Genomic DNA, 16,994 nt, shown 5'->3' with positions numbered 1-16,994 from the left:
TTCTTGAGTCACAAGTAAACCAGAAAGTTTTTATTCGCAATGGTTGTCTGTTCTCTACTGAAGGCTTCTAATATCTCATGTGAGGAAGTAAGCCCTGTAATGGACTAATGACCTGCACATAATGTACGCTGTATCCAGCACATGGTAAAATGTTGTGTGTTTGAGTGCACACCAACTCTAGCTAGAATTACTACAGCAAATAAACAGGTGGAGGAATTTTAAACTACAGCTTTGCCAACAGATATTTACTTTTCTTTTGAACACAAGTCCAGGAACGAGAATATCAGAAAAGACTTTTGAAAACAACTTTATCTGCTGTAGTCATGTCACAGATGTTGATCTCCTCGTCTCTCTCTTTTATGGTCAGTAAAACATTCTTACATAAATACACAAACACAGACACACACACACACAACTGACTACACTATCCGCTCCCTACAGTGGCACAGCCTAACCCACAATCCTCTAGGGCTCTAGCCTGTGATCCAGTGGAACTGTACCCTGAGTAACACTGTTTTCACAAGCGCTCCCATCCCCTCAGTCCGCAAACATACACAATCACTGAACATATGTAGCACATTAGATACTCATTAGCTCACACATCCAAAGATGTAAAAAAAACAGCACCTCCGAATTCAACCCTGAAATATACATAAACACACACAAAACTGCTTGCTCTCTTGTTTGTTGGGGGAAATCTAGCTTAAGGCAGCCATTCAGCAAGCACACAGTGCTGTACTATAAATTAACATCTGTGCTTCTGTAGTACCAGACTTTCCCCTTTCACTCTCATTCTTTAGAGTGATTATCAGCTCAATCCACAGGTGCAGATAATGAAAAATGAGTGTCTTTAAGTATTAGTCACTATTACAGTCATTTCCAGCAAGAAAGGCGAGACCTCTGAATCAGCTACATCCCAGCCTTCTCACTGTGTTTTCCTTCAAGAAAAGACAAAACAACACTGGGTCGTTTAAACAAACGGCAGGCACAGAACGGGAAATTACTGGTTATCCTTGAGGTTGTTTTCTCTGGCTTGGCAGACCATAAATCCCAACAAATGCACATGCAGCAGCGAAATGAGATAGAGATGCATCTTTTATTTTATATCTACAAAACCAATACATCAAATTTTTTCACACTGTGCTCAATGCAAACTTTCACATAAAAGAACAGATGCAGATTTTTCTAAATGTGCAACACTTTGCATATCTTGTAAATCTAACTATATCTGAACCAGATAAGGATAGAAACGCAGACACCTGCTTTTATTTAATGATTCCATCACCTCAGAATTACACCACTATGGCCAGGAGATGCTTTTACTACCACCCAATTCAGAACATCAGCAAGAGCAATAGGTCCAAAGCAGTGATTTGCTCACTATGAACATTCTTTTGAATGCGAGGGATTTCTTCTTTTTTTTTTGCGATGGCATTAGTTTTTCTGATGTTGCAAGCAATGGTGGTTCTTGCATAAATGACACCTTGTGCAAGCCTCTCCTTCTGTCGCCCCCACCCCTACCAAGAACACCAAATGATGATGGTGGAATATCAGTGAAGCAAGAGGAGAACACTGCAACAACAAGGAGCGAGAGCTGACCAAGACAATAGCCCCACTGAAACTTGAATATATCCACATGGCCAGGACCAGTGCCTACTAGAGAAACATTTTAAGGTTAGATGAGACAAAGATTGAGCAATTTGGCCAAAACGTCGAGAAGAATGGCTTTCAAACCTAAGAACACTACACCAGGTCAAGCATGGTGCACTACATCAAGCATGGTGATGGTAGCATAATGCTGGTGGATTGCACCATGGTGAATAAAGGGGACCGTTGGAATATGGACACATTAACAACAGAACAAGGATCCAAAACACTTTATAACTGGTTTTGGAATGAATAAACAGCCTAATATTTAGGTTCAGAAATGGCCATCCCTATGCGCTGACCTCATTCTAATTGAAATTGTGTGGACTTCGGTTAAAAGTCAGATCAATGAGAGATCTATGACAGGAATTTCATAATAAATTCATTTGTTCAATCCTTTTTTTATTGCTTTTCTACTCATTATTTGTCCTAAAATCTCTTGCTTTGTAGAACTGATAGAGAAATATTAATATTTAATCGCAAACTAAACAAAGGAGAAGTAAAAGAAAATACAATGTGGTGATTTTTTTATACCATGCTTCTGAGAAGTTACCCCCATCTGGTTTGAATAATGATCTGTCTGACCCACCAGCTCTTCTCTATGCTTCTTCTGGACTCAGCCTCCAGATGTTGGACTCCAGCTTCGAACATTCCAGCTACTAAATCTACTACCTGCTCTGACAAATATACACAATACTGTGTGAGTTGCATACACACAGTACATACACAGAGAAGTTCAAAGTTGTTCGAGAGGGGAACGTACGGCCAGAAACAACACGCAGTGGCAGGAGGTTTCTGTCTGGATCAAACTCGATTTATCCAAAACAATCAGTCAGAAACAGTAACCAGTAAAGGAGCATATTGCAATAAATTAACAATATGCTTCACCTTAGAGCAAGGCTTTGAGGCAAATAATCATTTAAATGTTCTTATTATGTAGTATTTAGCTTTGCTAAACTCTAAAATGACTTCATAATGCAGTCAAATCTAGATGTTTTCCTCATGAAATCATTGAATGACTGCTCAATAGTGCATCTTCACAGCAGTCTGAGTATGACTAAAATAGAAAGTGCATGCTAAGAGCTCCTTTCTCAAATGAACACATCTGTTATCATAGCTATTTCCCAAGAAAACTCCCCTTCTGATCTTAATCACAGTATCTTATCACTCACAGAGAAACAGAGGATCACAGTGCTCCCGCATTTCTTATGAATGTGTGCGTTTAATGGATCTCAAACGTTCTTCTCGTGAAGCACTTCAAAACAGAAAAGTGGAAAGGAGAGCATTAGTGACAGATTTTGGCCTCTAACATCATTGTCTGGACTTTATGTAAATATATTTCAAATTATTAATAAACTGATATTTACAATAAGATAGAGGTCAAAGTTATTTAGGTTTAGTTGCTAAGAAAACAAAACAGCAGGTCCAACCTTTATTTAGATTTTGTACAATGCCTGGCAAAAGCATTCATATGGCTTGAACTTTATCACATTTATTCGCATAACAAGCACAAACTTCAGTGTGTTTTACTGTTTACATAATTGTGAAGTAAAAGTAAATAGATATATGGCTTTCAAGTGCGGCATGCGTCTGTACTCCCCCCCCCCGTGTGCCTTTCTTTTAATAAGGCAAACCTACAAATCTCTTTTTTGTTTTTGATACAAATAGGACTACTTTATTTGTTTCACTAAAATATTGCATGTTTATATTATTGTTAAGAGTTCTTAATTAAAACAAAAAAATCATACTGGGCCTCAACTTGACAATTTTGGCCCTGTGTGGCAAAAGAATCTGGACACCATTCTCTAACATGCGTACTTCCATCCATCCTCCCAACAATTACCAACAGCATGATGCTGCCACCACCATGCTTCTTGTTTGGGATTGTGTATTAGTTTATCTCCTCTCATAGCATTTCTATGAGTGCAGTGTCCCTTACATGGCTTACGTCAAGCTGCAGATAGAACTTCTAAACTCAACTTTCTTCTTCCCAATCTTTCCTAAAGACTATACAGTGCAGGATTACTAATTATCCTGTTGACAAATTCTTCCACTTAAGCTGTGGATCTCGGCAGGCCCTCCAGAGTTAACATGGGCCTCTTGGCTGCTTTTCTGATTAATGCTCTCATTGGACAACCTGTCAGTTTTGGTAGATTTTCAGCGCTTAGGATATGGTTCTGTAACCTAACCTTGCTTTAAAGTTCTCCCTGACCTGGCTGCTGTGTTCCTTGGTCCTTATGATCATTCTCTAAAAAAACCTCTAAGGCATAACATAACTTCTAAAGGTAATTGACTAGACAAATCTTGGTGGGGATATCATAGTAAAGAGGTTAAACAACCTACTTTTCAACATTTTAGAAACCATGTATCATTATCCTTCCACTTACCAATTATCCCCTAATCTGAGGTGCTTTGTCACATAACATGTGACATAAAATACACAGAATTGTTTTGTTGTATCAGGACAATGTGGTAATGTGCAACCCCAATATCACTGGTGTCATTATAGAATACAGCTACAATCTGTCAAGTGAGCAATAAATGGTCACTTATGTAAAAATATCCCCATCCATCAAAAGGTTACACCAATATTCTCGTTTCTCCTCCTACCCTCCGCACAAACGCATTGAAACCTTCCCAGCTGCTCGTCTCTCTGTGGGACACAGCAGATGAAAGGAGCCCAAAATGCCACCTTCTGTCCTCAATCAATCGGCTGAATGCTGTCAAAGACGACGACAGGGTTTCCGCCTGATCTGGTTTTATCTCGACATTCCTTCAGTTTCAACCTGCTGGTAGAAAAGAGCTAAAAGAAAACAGAAAAATAATATTTCCCTTCATGTTTTATGGCATTCCTTCACACACATATAGAAAGTCAAGCCTAATTAATCCCATATAGTTTCAATAAAAGCACGGTTCACACACTTGCTTTGATCTGCTCTGCCTCCATATTTCATGCTGTTTCAAGAAACAGATCCTGCAGTTACAGAAGGGCCCTTCCTATGCTTGACCCTACCTCACTGTTGATGTAGGCAACTAATGTGTGTAGAACACTTCTCTCCGTGACTTATAAAACAAGCTTTTGCAACAAAACTCTATCAAATATGGAAGCATTTCAATCCAGGTCATCTCTCCCACAAATCAGAGAGGAATCCAGCAGCTTTGCTGTCTGGATAAACAGGTTCAGGACTCTGTGGGATGGTCTGTAATACCTTCGCTAATCCTCAACGCAATCCCAGCTTCACTTTCCACATGAGCCATGAAAGAGTTCTGCATACCCTGGTAAAACATTCCTGGCAGCAAGAAGTTCAGGAGTTTCTATTGTAATGGAGTCTGTTACTGAAGTTCACCCTCAGAGGTAATCCAACGCGTTTCGTCCACTGGGAAACATTGCTGTTGGCATGTGCACATAAACGAGTATATGTGGCATTTTTCAGCCATATTATCATTGTTCTTTAACCATTTTCCCTACAACATTCATGCTATGGCACAGTTAAAATTGGGTTTAATTGAGTCTCACTTAAAAATTCAAAATGATGTGCTAGCATCCACAAAACGTTTTCCACATATGAAGGCCATACAGTTTGACTACTTAAAACCACACTAACTGCAAATCCATCAAAAGTGACGTTTTACTGCCATCTACTGTTAAGCTACGCAGTAATAGAAGCTTAGACTGAGAGTTCATACTAAAAGAGAATGCCCATTTACCTATTGTGTTTTCCCTCGAGTTAAATCTTTTACACACAAACTATAATTGGAATTACTTTTAAGTTTATTATTTAACAGGGACAGTGCAAGTTTTTCACTTCTTAGTAGTTGCCAGTATTAGAAATACCTTCATATTGCACACTAGGAAAAATTTACCTTTAAAAATAAAAGATTGAAAATTGCAATGCAAGTATTCTTTCCAGTTCTTTCTCAACTATTAGTTTTGCTCAAATGACACATTTAGCCTTGTTTTGGGAAAATAACAGTTACCTGTGTTAGCAGTAGACACTGGAGTTATTTGTCAGTCGAACAAACACTGAGACATCTGAATGAACTTTATTTTGTAAAACAATGAAAACAGAAGGACAGGTTCTAGTTTCGGGACAGCAGCCAAACATTAGTCAGAATAGAGAAAGTAGGCATCCAAATATCATTCCTTTCCAGCGGAGGCAAAAGGCCATATTTCCTCCTGGAAGCAGCAAACATACAGAACACAACAGCATATAGGTTGCTTATTTTCTACTTTAAAGATACACTGTAGTATATAATGGTCTAAACATACATATGAACCAGTTTTGTTTTTACAAATAAAAGTAGCCCTATGAAAAGCAAAAGATAATCTCCAACAAACAAGGTATTTAATATCTGATACATGAAAAAATACAGTGAACAAAATCCTATTCCCATAAAATTTCAGACAGAAAACTGTGCAAATATTAGAAAATTCTCTAACTTTAGCATTGGCAAAGAAACGGATCTCCTAATACTTTAGAGCACTTACAAAAAAACTGCACTCAAGATAGTGACCAGAAGTCCTAACAAGCCTGATCAACGATCATTTTTTGAAGGCATAAGGATCACAAACAGAACCGAAAGCAGTCATGTTAACCCTCTCTTCAGCCTCTTTCACAAAACACTTTGTGGTGGGACTTGCAAACCTTCAAGCTGGATGAAGTCAACCTCCCAGTTAGACCTCTGACCTACCAAGCAGTAGATGTATGTGATGTATGTATGTAGCAAACGGCTTCGCTGGCTTCACAGCTCGAGGGTGAGTTGTAGCAATGGCAGATGTTCTATAAGATCATTTGAAACAAACTCTCACCATTCATGCACACTGAACGGATCATGGTGAAGTCCAGTGAGACAGAGCAGATCAATGAACTTCAGTCGGGTAGTTTCTTCAGTGATAGTGATGCTAAAAACTAAAACAAACCTAAGAAGTGCCTTGCATTGTACAGCAGTGGCCAGGTGGCAATTGTTAAAATTAAAAATAACCGAGGTGTGATTTTTTTTTTAACACACCCTTCAATGATGTGTTGTACTCTTTAGGACAGAAGATGCTGTCACAAGTTGTATCTTTGTCTATCCTGCTGAATTGTAGCCTTGTCTGTGGTTCTATGATGATAGTTTTATTTAGAATGCCAATATTTCCATGAAATATGACCCCCATGATTTATGAACTGCCAGAGGACGCTTAAGGAGAGGTAATGATGGCACTGGTGTTGAAAAAACGAGAGGAATGGCCCCTTTCAGAAAACATTTCAAGGTAGGAATGCTTTCTGGTAATCTAAATGAGGTTCTGAAAGGCTCATTCCAGCATTGAGGGTTGAAGTTAAGCTACTGCTCATGAACGTCTGAGCCACCAGGTAAGGTTGTCTCAGCAACTAAACCACTATTTACCAAAGTCAGTCCTCAAGACTGGTGATGCTGCACTGATTCAACAAACCCTAATCAAATGACTGTTTCATTGGTAATGACACATCTACAATCACCCTGAGAATTGGGTTTGGACGCTTCTGACCTTAAATGCAACTTATGCCTTGTCGGCTTTGTGGCTCAAGGATATACAACCAGCTGGCCGGCAGGTTTCAGGCAAAAATCCAGCAGGAATGTCGCTGTGCGTTAATTGATGGCTTTGTTTATGAGCTCTCAAATGTGAAAAGAAGCTGATCGTCCAGAGTTAAGAACAGCCAGAGGCAGCTTTAAGGGAGGCTTGTCATTTTGACCAAATTATTGAAGTGAACAGCTCCATTTACAAAACATTCTGATGTCCTCTGGCGGTCTCTTCTTACGCTAATTTCAAACTACAATTCCGCAAAAAACATGCAACCTTTATTCACTTTATCCTTCCACATCATACAAGTCGATCGGTTGGGATCACAAGCCCTATGCTCTGTGATTACAAAACCCAAGGAGCTTGGTTTAAAACTCGTAGCATTCACCTGGGCAATGAGTAAGATGTGTGGGACAGCTAGGTTTATGTCATGACCCTCACGTAGGTTTAGTGTTTTGAATACAATCATAGTATTTGATATTGTTGGGACCTTACAATTAGATACGAGGCATAAAAACTGCTGTTAATAACAGAACAAATGGATGATCTGCAAAGGACTTTTTATTCCAACCAATTATACACGCTAAGCTGAACTGAAGACAGAACAGAACATTGGACTTTAGCCATGGGTACTTTATTCAGCAACGTTGATGGTTGCAAAAAAGGGTGACAAGTCATTGAGCTATGATCAGAAGCAGGTGCCTCGGGTCTTGGTTGTTATACTTAAAAATAATAAAGCTACATTATTTTGGAGGATGTTATATGCCGCTTATGTGTTTTATCCTTTAGAACAAGAGACAGACTTTTTATGCATAGTGCTCTAAATGGAGCCAGTGGTTCCACAAAGTCAGCCTAAATCCTGAAAGCTCAGATTGGATCATTTAATGACTCAGAGGTATCTTAAAAAGAGGCTTGTCCTTACACCTATATAATGGAACCATTTAGAGAAAGAGGCTAACTGCTGAAAGGAACAAGACATAAACAAAATCTACTTTCTGACACATATTATATAGCTGAGCATAAATGTGTTAAGAAAGACACCTCCTCTTTGGATGCCATAATAGTCATCCATAACATAAAAATAAAATATAGGACCAACTAGTAATTACTTGGTTATTAGGAATTTGTAATACACGTATACTTTTAAAGAGGCAAAACGTCTTTTGTTTTTGTACAGGCACATGTATGCAATAAAAAAAGAAAACTAATTGGACACAGTGAAGTGCTACTGTGTGCTAGAGTAACATTTGTGCAAGCTACTGATTTAGCAAAAAGTTGCTGTAGTTTGCCTATAATCTTCTTTCATTTTACTCTAACCCATTGTAAGTTTCGAATGAGGGATCGAAGTCTTAAATTCTGAGGTTTATTTACAAATATCAAACTGGTGCTTTAAATTAAAAGCTACTTTCCGAAGCTACAATTCCTCAGAGAATGCTATGTAGGAGAAATAACTATACTGGAATGATCACAAATAAAAGACACAAGACCCTTGATTGAATTAAAAAAAAACTAAATCAAATGCTTTAGGCTGACTGAAGCCCAGACAAAAATAACAGACCGGCTGCTGTTGTACAAAAACTGAAGAGAAAACCTTCAAATGTCAGATTACAATCTGCATCTTTACACACATTTAAGAAATCTGTTTAAGATCACCTTTTAAGCAGTGACCTGATCATTAATCATCATGTAAACATTTTCCTCAGCCATTCTAAGGGGCTGAGGGACTATGCTACAGAAACCAGTTAGCTTGATGTATTTTTTTTTTTTTTTACTTTTAAGTAGATTTTAACAAAAAGCTTTATGGCGGAAAACTTAAAAAGTACTTTAAAGTATTGCTTTTATTCTTTGTCGTGCAACTGAAGAACTTTCTCTGAGTCTAAATGTGTCATTACCACATCTCAGTGGCAGCAATGTGTCTCATGCAATCCCTACAGATGAGCTTCTTCAAAACATTTAATGCTTCTATCAGAGCATCGTAAACAACAGACTAAATTCTTTAGGCTACAGGGCTTCCACGATATTACTAATGTAATTAGGAGATGGAGGTCACAGAGGCCGAGAGCAACAAAACAACCTGGTGTCAGAATATCAGCAGTACCAGGAGGCCAAAGTTGAAGAGGATGGCGAGTTAGAAGACAAAGAAGATGTGGCCCAGAGAGCCACCTAGGCACTACAAGGCAACTGCTGATGCCTCAATGTATAAAAGAGTTTGTTTATTGTTTCTAGATCAGTAAATGTTGTTTTAGGGCTGTTGCCATTAGAATTGTTTTGTCCTTAATACTGATTTGAGTAAGTGGAAAGCAGGCTTTTAAACAGGTCTCTCTTGTAAATTAGATGAGTTTAATCCCAATGAGACAACCTGAATAAATTAAGGTTAAATAAGAAGTTTTATTTAAGATTCAAGATTTTTTATTTGGGGATTTTATTAGAAGGTAGCGGAAAACTGACGCTTGGAAATGCAGGTTCTCTTCCAAGCAAATGGATGCAAACAAAGACATACCCTTAAAAGATTTTAGCTTTGTGTCACATTACAACTACAAACTTCAGTGTTTGATTTAATCTGGGTTTTATGTGATTCACCAACACAAAGCGGAGTGTAGTGGAAGCGAAAGGATACATGGCGTTCATTTTTTTTTTTTTTACAAAGAAAAATCTCAACAGTGATACATGCATTTGTACTCAGCCCCCTATACTCTGATACATCAAAAGAAAATAAACCAGTTTAATCCACACACGGCATTTTGCAAAATGTAAAGTGTGGAAGAAAACTAAAACTAACCACCCCCATTTTCTTTCTTAGGGTCTTAAAACCTAGTAAGCTGGTCTTGTTCTCCCCAAATTGCTTTGTGTTGGTCCGTCACAAAAAAAATGCCCAAAATATATGAAAGTTTATGACTGTAATGTGACAAAATGCGGAAAGGTTCAATTCATTTGCACTGAAATGTCCTGCTATTATCCACGGTCACTTTTAACAAGGAGGTGATTTAACTGGAAAAGGACTGTAGCATGGAGAGTCACTGTGCAGCTGTATCTTAGAATTCAAACTCTGCACAAAAGCTCTCTAAAGTGTTTTCTTTAACTTCCCCCGACAGCCACCAAGCAGCGACTTCATATCCCGTTACTTCCCCTTAAATTAGGATGCATCATGCAAATCATAAAATGTTATCGTTTCCTCTATAATTTTGCTACACATCCCGATCTGATCTGATTTGCTAACATTTAAATGTATTTCTATGAGCGATCTCAACGTTTGCTCTTTCAAAATAATTTCTATATAATTTTTAGCTTGTGAAGGCCTCAAGTGAAGAATGAAGTTTCATAGCATAGAGGAGAAAACTGCGCCACCCAGCCTCCTCTGCTCCAGCCTGTTGGGCTGCTGAGACAGCACATTTGTCAGCTGGAAAACACTGACCTTTGGACTGGGCTACATGCAGTAGAAAACTTGCCTGCGAGTGCAGAAAAAGAAATCTTTGCGCCCTACATAAACACATAGCTGCTAAGGCATGAGCTGTGTGCATGTGAATGTCGCTGTAATATTTGTGTGCAAAAGCATAACCCAACTTAATGGAGTAATGCTCTGTTTATGCAAAGTGAAAAGACGATTGAGACGCAGTTTCATCCGAAGGGAGCTACAATACAGTTGGTGCAATATTTAAGAGAAACTGAAGTCAGCTAGTTGGTGTGAAAACAATGCACCGAAACTGGAACTTCCCATATTCAGAGGAATGTTATGATTTTCTGGAGCATGGTCAAAAATACCACTAATAATACCTGGTATGTGCTACACAGTGGTGCTGTGAAAGCATTGGATGGACATCTTAAAGGACTGAGAAGGATGCCACGCTGGCCTGAGTTTGAAGTACAGCTGAAGCTGACTGGGTCCAGTTTCCAGAATTTCAGCTGACAGAGGGGGGACACCAGTGGGGATGTGCGGTGAAGGCCAGCAGCTTTGGTGAAGCTTCAAAACCATATAGGACGTTGAGGTCTCCAACGTTGTCATGGTCTAATTAGTCATATTCTTAGTGCCAACTACATGTTCCTCATCTACAGCTTTCAACACAGACACCTGAAATGAAAAAAATAATAAGAAACCCAAAAAAGTGATTGGTGTTATTTTAATAAGTTAACCAAAAATTACTTTACTACGGGACATCTAAAGGGCCAATCAGAAATGTACATACTGTCATTTTTGATATGGGTGTCATATTCACTGAGGGCCTTTAATGATGGAGCTGAACAATTTTTTAACCACACCTTTAAACCTGGTCCATAAATTTACAACAAGGTTGAGATTTGGGCTGTTCCAGAAGCTTAACATTGCATTAAAAATCTTTCAGGTTACCTAAAATCAACAGATAGATGGTGAAAATTAGAGACAGCTTGGTGTTTACCCAGGAAAATGATCTCAGACACATCAAAACTGGTTTCGGAATCAATAAAACAGGCCAACATTAAGTTTCTGAAATGACCCTGACCTCAACCTTTTTAAAAGGAAGAATAATCCTTAAAATATTTCACATCGAATTTCAGTGCCATGAAAACTGTTGATGGCTTCACAAAGCTGGCGGTTTCTCTGCAACTTGCTAAGGAATGCAAATCTTGGGACTGTCTCTATATTACAGAATTCAAGTAACAATTTAAGCCTGTGTGGATTACAGAAAACCCACAATAATTCAAATTGTGTCAACCATTTGTTGTTTAAAAAAAAAATAATAATAATCTACTGGATTTTAATTCAGTATTAACATTCCACTCTCAGATGCGTCTTTACAAGCCCAAAGTAAATCCCATATTCATTGAGTATACGTCAACTTCTGACTGGCGCTCTATACGCTGCAGATTTTAGTTCAGTGATGGGGCTGTGAAACAAGGCAACACAGCAACTTGTTTGATAACAGTGTCAACCAGTAGAATCAAGAGTGTTTGTGCAGCAGTTGTTCAAAATCAATTCCTACCAATGAGACGATAATGCCACAGAACATGAAAACTCACCATAAACTGTTCTCCGCCGCTGTACTTTTTCTCAATTTCTTTGCCCAGGTCACCATCTGGCACTTTGAGGTCCTCTCTGGTTTCTCCATTGTCATCCATCAGGGCCAGGAAACCATCTGAGACATCAATTACCTAAAATTCGTCACCAGGCAAAGCATCCAAGGAGACAGCAGAGCACAAAAACACACTCCTGTTCAAACATGCAGTTTAAACACGCAGTCGGGTCACAATCAATCCTAAAGGCAGAATTTTCTGGATAGACAGAGCTTTGAACTGCTAAACCCAAATAATTGGGGGGTTTTTTCGGTTGAATGACATAAATATAAGTTTTGATCATTATATGATCAAACGGGTAGCTCACAATAAGCTCCAATGTAAATAATAAGATAAAGGATATGCGACAACATACAACTGAGCAATTTATGTTCTCAGCATTACAGAGTCAATTGTGCTCCCAAGATTCTTGGTATTGTAACTTTTCCATATAGCAGGATGTTTCCACATCTTTCTCAAATTCTGCATCGCTACCTATGCTGACTGAGTATTCTAAAAATAACATGATGGGATAGAAGGTGCCGATGATACAAACTAAACATTTAACAAATAACACTGCACATTATCCTGAACACATCATTCCCACAGAGAAACATGGTGGTGGAAGCATCATATTGTGAGGAGGCTTTTGGTAAACAAGGGCAGGCAAACTAAGCAGTCCTGGAAGAAAGCCTGCTCTAACATACAGAGACTGCGACAGACGTTCAACTTCCAGGAAGACAATAACTGGTTAAAGTCCAGATTTAAATGCTTGCCACACTTTTTGGACCGTTATGCCCCTTTTTTAATGGGCTCTACTTTGGCTGGCTCAACTTCACTCAACACGTCTTGCAACCATTTCCATTTCTGGCTTTTCCAGCCCGTTACTTGCTTTCTTGGTCCCTGCTCATCAGCAGATCCCACTGGGGCTGAGTAGGACTGATATGTGAAGTGAACAGACTGCCGTTTACTGATTGGCCATGAGCATGGTCAGCTGTATGTCAGCGGCACGAGAAAGTGTTTGCCAAGGTAGCAGAGAGAACGATAAGCCAGCGTCCCAGAGTGGCAGGCCCCTGCCTGGATGTCCTATGGCTCCCAGAGGTGTGTTGGGGTTGTTAAAGGCCGCAGGGGATGCCCTGGGCTCTGGTTGGTAACTCACCCTCTAGAACTCTCAGGGGGACAGGCCATCCAGAGTGAAATACAACGTGCCCCTCTTCCTTGGTATCCACAGGAGACCAAGGAGGAGGGTGCTAGGGTGCTGCTTAGTGCTAGACAATCTTGCTGCCAGGGGTTTGTGCTGGACCCGGTCCGCCGGGGGAACCGGCACCCGGACTTGGCCTGCTCGGCTGGGGGTGGCGGTGTATCTGGCTCGAGGGGGACTCGGTGCCCTGCGTCTCGCTCCTTGCCTCTCTGACCTGGGGGCTCTTTCTCTGTGCCTTGCTGGCGGCCTACATCTGTCCTGTGCGTATGGCTGACCTGGGGCAACGCTTTATGTCTGGCGGCCTCGGACTGCTGCAGCCTTCCGGAGCCAGATCTACCTGCCCTTTGATGCTCTTACGTGCTGTGGATTGCAGGCCTTCTACCTTTCTTGCCACACTTACAAATGTCCATTTCCAGATGACAAAGTCGCATTCAGACACACACCCATTCAACACAAATACACCTACTCACACCCACACACAATCTCAAATGATTGAAGGTCATACAAACCACAGGTTACTATAACATCAATGTGGCCTGCCTACTCTGATGCTGGATTGAATACGGAATTAATAAAATTAAACACGCAATTAGAATATCGTCCAAAAAATATCCTTTTGTAGAGCAAAACTGCCATGGCACATGTAGGCAACCATCAGCTCCATATGGTATGTCTGAAACACTGTGACAGGACACATTAAAATGCATAAATAAATAAATGAATAAATAAATATTGTAACCTCTCCAACAGGGTTATCTAACCTGATAGTCTTTTCTTGTCACATTTGGAACATCCATGTTATGAGTAGAAGGGCAGATATCCTCATACTTCTTCTGAGTAAAAATGTCAAGTCCCGTAAGATGCACCTGAGAATAAATTTTATTTATTAAGATATGGCTTCTAAAAAAATAAAAACATACAGCCGAGTTTTACAACAAATCCAGAAAAAACAGGCAAAATGGCATGCACAAGAACCCTTACCTTGGCATGCCCATGCTTTCCAGTCTTAGAGGTAGACATTTCAACTATCTTACAGGGACGTCCTTTCAGCATAACGAAGCCATTCTTCCTCAATGCAGAGCACTGCATCGGGTATGTAGCAGAGGCCCCAGCATCTGCGGTTGAGAAATCATCATCTGCCATAGTGGGCCACGGGCTGCTCCATATACAAAAGGAAAGGAATTCGTATGTTTCTTGAGATGTACTTGCATGAAAAAACATCTTTTTATTATCATTTTTAGAATATGATTATTTTTTACCATACTCATTTTTAGGGACAATCTGCACACAATAATAGTAATCTTGCCACTTGAAGAACGGGTTTCAGGAAAGACAAGCAGCAGCATAGATCCACTAAATACTACCGAAACAGCAATTGGTGATGACATCTTAAGAACCACCTGGAATTTACTGTTTTAAATACAGGAAGTAAAATGACCAGTAAGATTTACAGTGATAAAGATTTACATTTTCTAGAACAAAAAGGGGAAATATTGTTTTCCAGTCAATTCCTTCCGTTAGTTTAATCATACAAAAGGATACAAACAATATGGAGAAATACATGGAAACCACTCCATTTAGATTAAATTACTACTGGGGCAGCATTTAATCAGGTAAACATACAACTTGCATTGATATTCTTGTTTCAATTAACCTTAATATTTCCCCTCATTCTTTGCTGCCTTTCCCCTATCACAACAATGTTGTCAGCACTCCTGGTGAACTGTGGTGTCTTGAGCTAAAATCAATATCAAGTGGGAGTGTGCAGGGCAAATAAAAGCCCAACAAACTTTGCCTATCAGCTCTAATTAGCATATGTTTTACCAATTTAAGCTAATTTTAAAAATATATAGATACAACTATCACAACATACTATCAGTGAGTCTGTAGCTGCCATTTTTGCTCCAATCTCGAGATTTGGAAGTAACAGAGGGCGGTGCCATGTTCTCAAAAACAGCTTTTTATTTGCTGTTGTTTGGTCGCATGTTCAAGTATCCCCGACGATAACCCAGTTAAGGCAACATACCCACAATATAATTCGTTATCTGCGTTTTTTATTGCTGTTAACAACATAGCCGACGCTTAATATTGAAATGTCGGTCTGTTTGATTTACCCTGAAGCTGGCTAGATTTGATTTTATTTGAAATAACCTGATTTGATTGGTGAACCTATGCTTTATCAGCCAAGGCACGATCTGATTCCCATCAAAAACTGGGAATAGTTTTTCATCTCAATTTTAAAACGTAACTATAATGTTTAGGTTCAATAAGGAGACATGCAGAAAGCCTTTTTTTCCAAGACAAATTATTCTCCCCTGTTTTTAATGGTAAACATATATTCTACAGTAATAAATGTGAGCTTTCGGCTTAAAGTACTTTTGGTCTTGAACAGACATTTATTCTAAACATTACAAAAATAAAGAGCATTCCTCAAAGATTGTTAAACATTTAATGACAACATTGCATGCATTTCTTTGAAATTAAACACCTTTTGTGACTTTTCAGCTTCTTCAGCTTTTTTTAACGTTTAAACAAAGCACATCTCAGTCATGTGAAACAGTTCTTTTAATTTGCACTTAATTTTCCATTCCGTTTTGCATGCAGCATTTTTTAAATTGTCTTATGTTATTAAATTTTCTAAGAACCCGACTTTCAAGTTAATGCTCAAAATATGATTCATCATTCAGAACAATTATAATTTAAAGCTGAACTGAAGGGTAATATAAATAGGCTTCAGTCAGATGTAATGTGAATTTCAACCATAGTTCTTCCACCCAGGAGATGCAACCATCACTGTGTTAGCCACTCAGCCCAGAAGCTAACAGCTATAGCCAATTGCTACTGTCATTTGTGTTTGTAGACCAAGATGCTAACTACACAGTTTTATTGCGGTCACTGTTCAGTTGAACAATGCTTACTTAACTATCATACATTTCAGCAGTTTGCGATTTTTACTCTGTAGCGCAAACAAAGGCTGCAATTAGTAAACAGCGGCAAGGCAGACTGCACAGCTAAGAAACCGATTAAACGACGTGGCAAATTAGACACGGGAGCTTAAACTAAAAGCTAGTTTCAGGTTTCAGCATCTGATTTCAATACAGTTAGCCCAGCTAGCTTTCTAACCGGGGCGTACATCCACTGAAACCCCGGTTGCTAATGCTAGCTAAAGCAACACCTCTAGTGTTTTCAACTGCTCAGCTAACATCATTTCATTCGTCCCAAACCACTGCTGGAGCACCCGTGATAAAGAAGCCCACCTATTACTGCATATAAGATAAAGCGACGCTTTACCACCATCCAGTATATTGTTCAATAAACGTTTAGCTTAAAAAACTGTTTTTAAAAGTCTGTTACGCTTACCTTCTGTGTCGTTTACGCCGAAAGAGAAGAATTCGCATGCGTGGAGTTTCAGCACAGGAGGAGCGAGGGGGGGTGGGGTGGTAGGTGAACACCGGGCTGCACCGGCTTAGTGGAGTCAACGCTCCTCACTGACAGAGCGCGTGGCAACCTTCTCTCACCTTTCACAAACGTTATACATTAGCGGCGCCAATTACATTTTAAAATGTGAGTATACAGGTG

The 16,994-nt window shown here is 39.3% G+C and overlaps 1 protein-coding gene across 3 annotated transcripts; it reads right to left on the bottom strand.

The window, feature by feature from the left end:
- Positions 1-5,672: 5,672 nt before the first annotated feature.
- On the bottom strand, positions 5,673-16,930 carry eif5a2 (eukaryotic translation initiation factor 5A2). 3 transcript variants are annotated; one of them, XR_007035035.1, is made up of 6 exons: positions 16,776-16,930; positions 14,397-14,571; positions 14,177-14,281; positions 12,182-12,313; positions 10,961-11,255; positions 5,673-5,824 (listed from the first exon to the last, which is right to left on the bottom strand). XR_007035035.1 is itself a non-coding variant. In XM_047344925.1 (5 exons), the coding sequence occupies exons 1-5, from the start codon at positions 16,811-16,813 to the stop codon at positions 11,193-11,195; spliced, it is 513 nt and encodes a 170-aa protein (XP_047200881.1). In that variant the 5' UTR covers positions 16,814-16,930; the 3' UTR covers positions 5,673-11,192. The 3 variants fall into 3 exon arrangements, 2 of the variants coding, with proteins under 2 accessions (XP_047200881.1, XP_047200882.1); XM_047344925.1 differs by having other exon boundaries at positions 5,673-11,255; XM_047344926.1 differs by lacking the exon at positions 16,776-16,930 and adding an exon at positions 16,673-16,739 and having other exon boundaries at positions 5,673-11,255.
- Between the last annotated feature and the right edge of the window lie 64 nt (positions 16,931-16,994).

Source organism: Girardinichthys multiradiatus, chromosome 19 (genome assembly GCF_021462225.1).
Source record: "Girardinichthys multiradiatus isolate DD_20200921_A chromosome 19, DD_fGirMul_XY1, whole genome shotgun sequence".
NCBI classification, from domain to species: Eukaryota; Metazoa; Chordata; class Actinopteri; order Cyprinodontiformes; family Goodeidae; genus Girardinichthys; species Girardinichthys multiradiatus.
The sequence above is the reverse complement of the archived record's forward strand: the minus strand, read 5'-3'. Positions and strand labels throughout refer to the sequence as shown.

Excerpts from the sequence above, each read along its gene's own strand:
- eif5a2 (XM_047344925.1), bottom strand. The coding sequence starts at position 16,813 with ATGCGAATTCTTCTCTTTCGGCGTAAACGACACAGAAG. Across the intron at positions 12,314-14,176 it reads TGACAAGAAAAGACTATCAG|GTAATTGATGTCTCAGATGG; the intron begins GTTAGATAACCC and ends GACGAATTTTAG. Across the intron at positions 11,256-12,181 it reads GCGGCGGAGAACAGTTTATG|GTGTCTGTGTTGAAAGCTGT; the intron begins GTGAGTTTTCAT and ends TTTTCATTTCAG.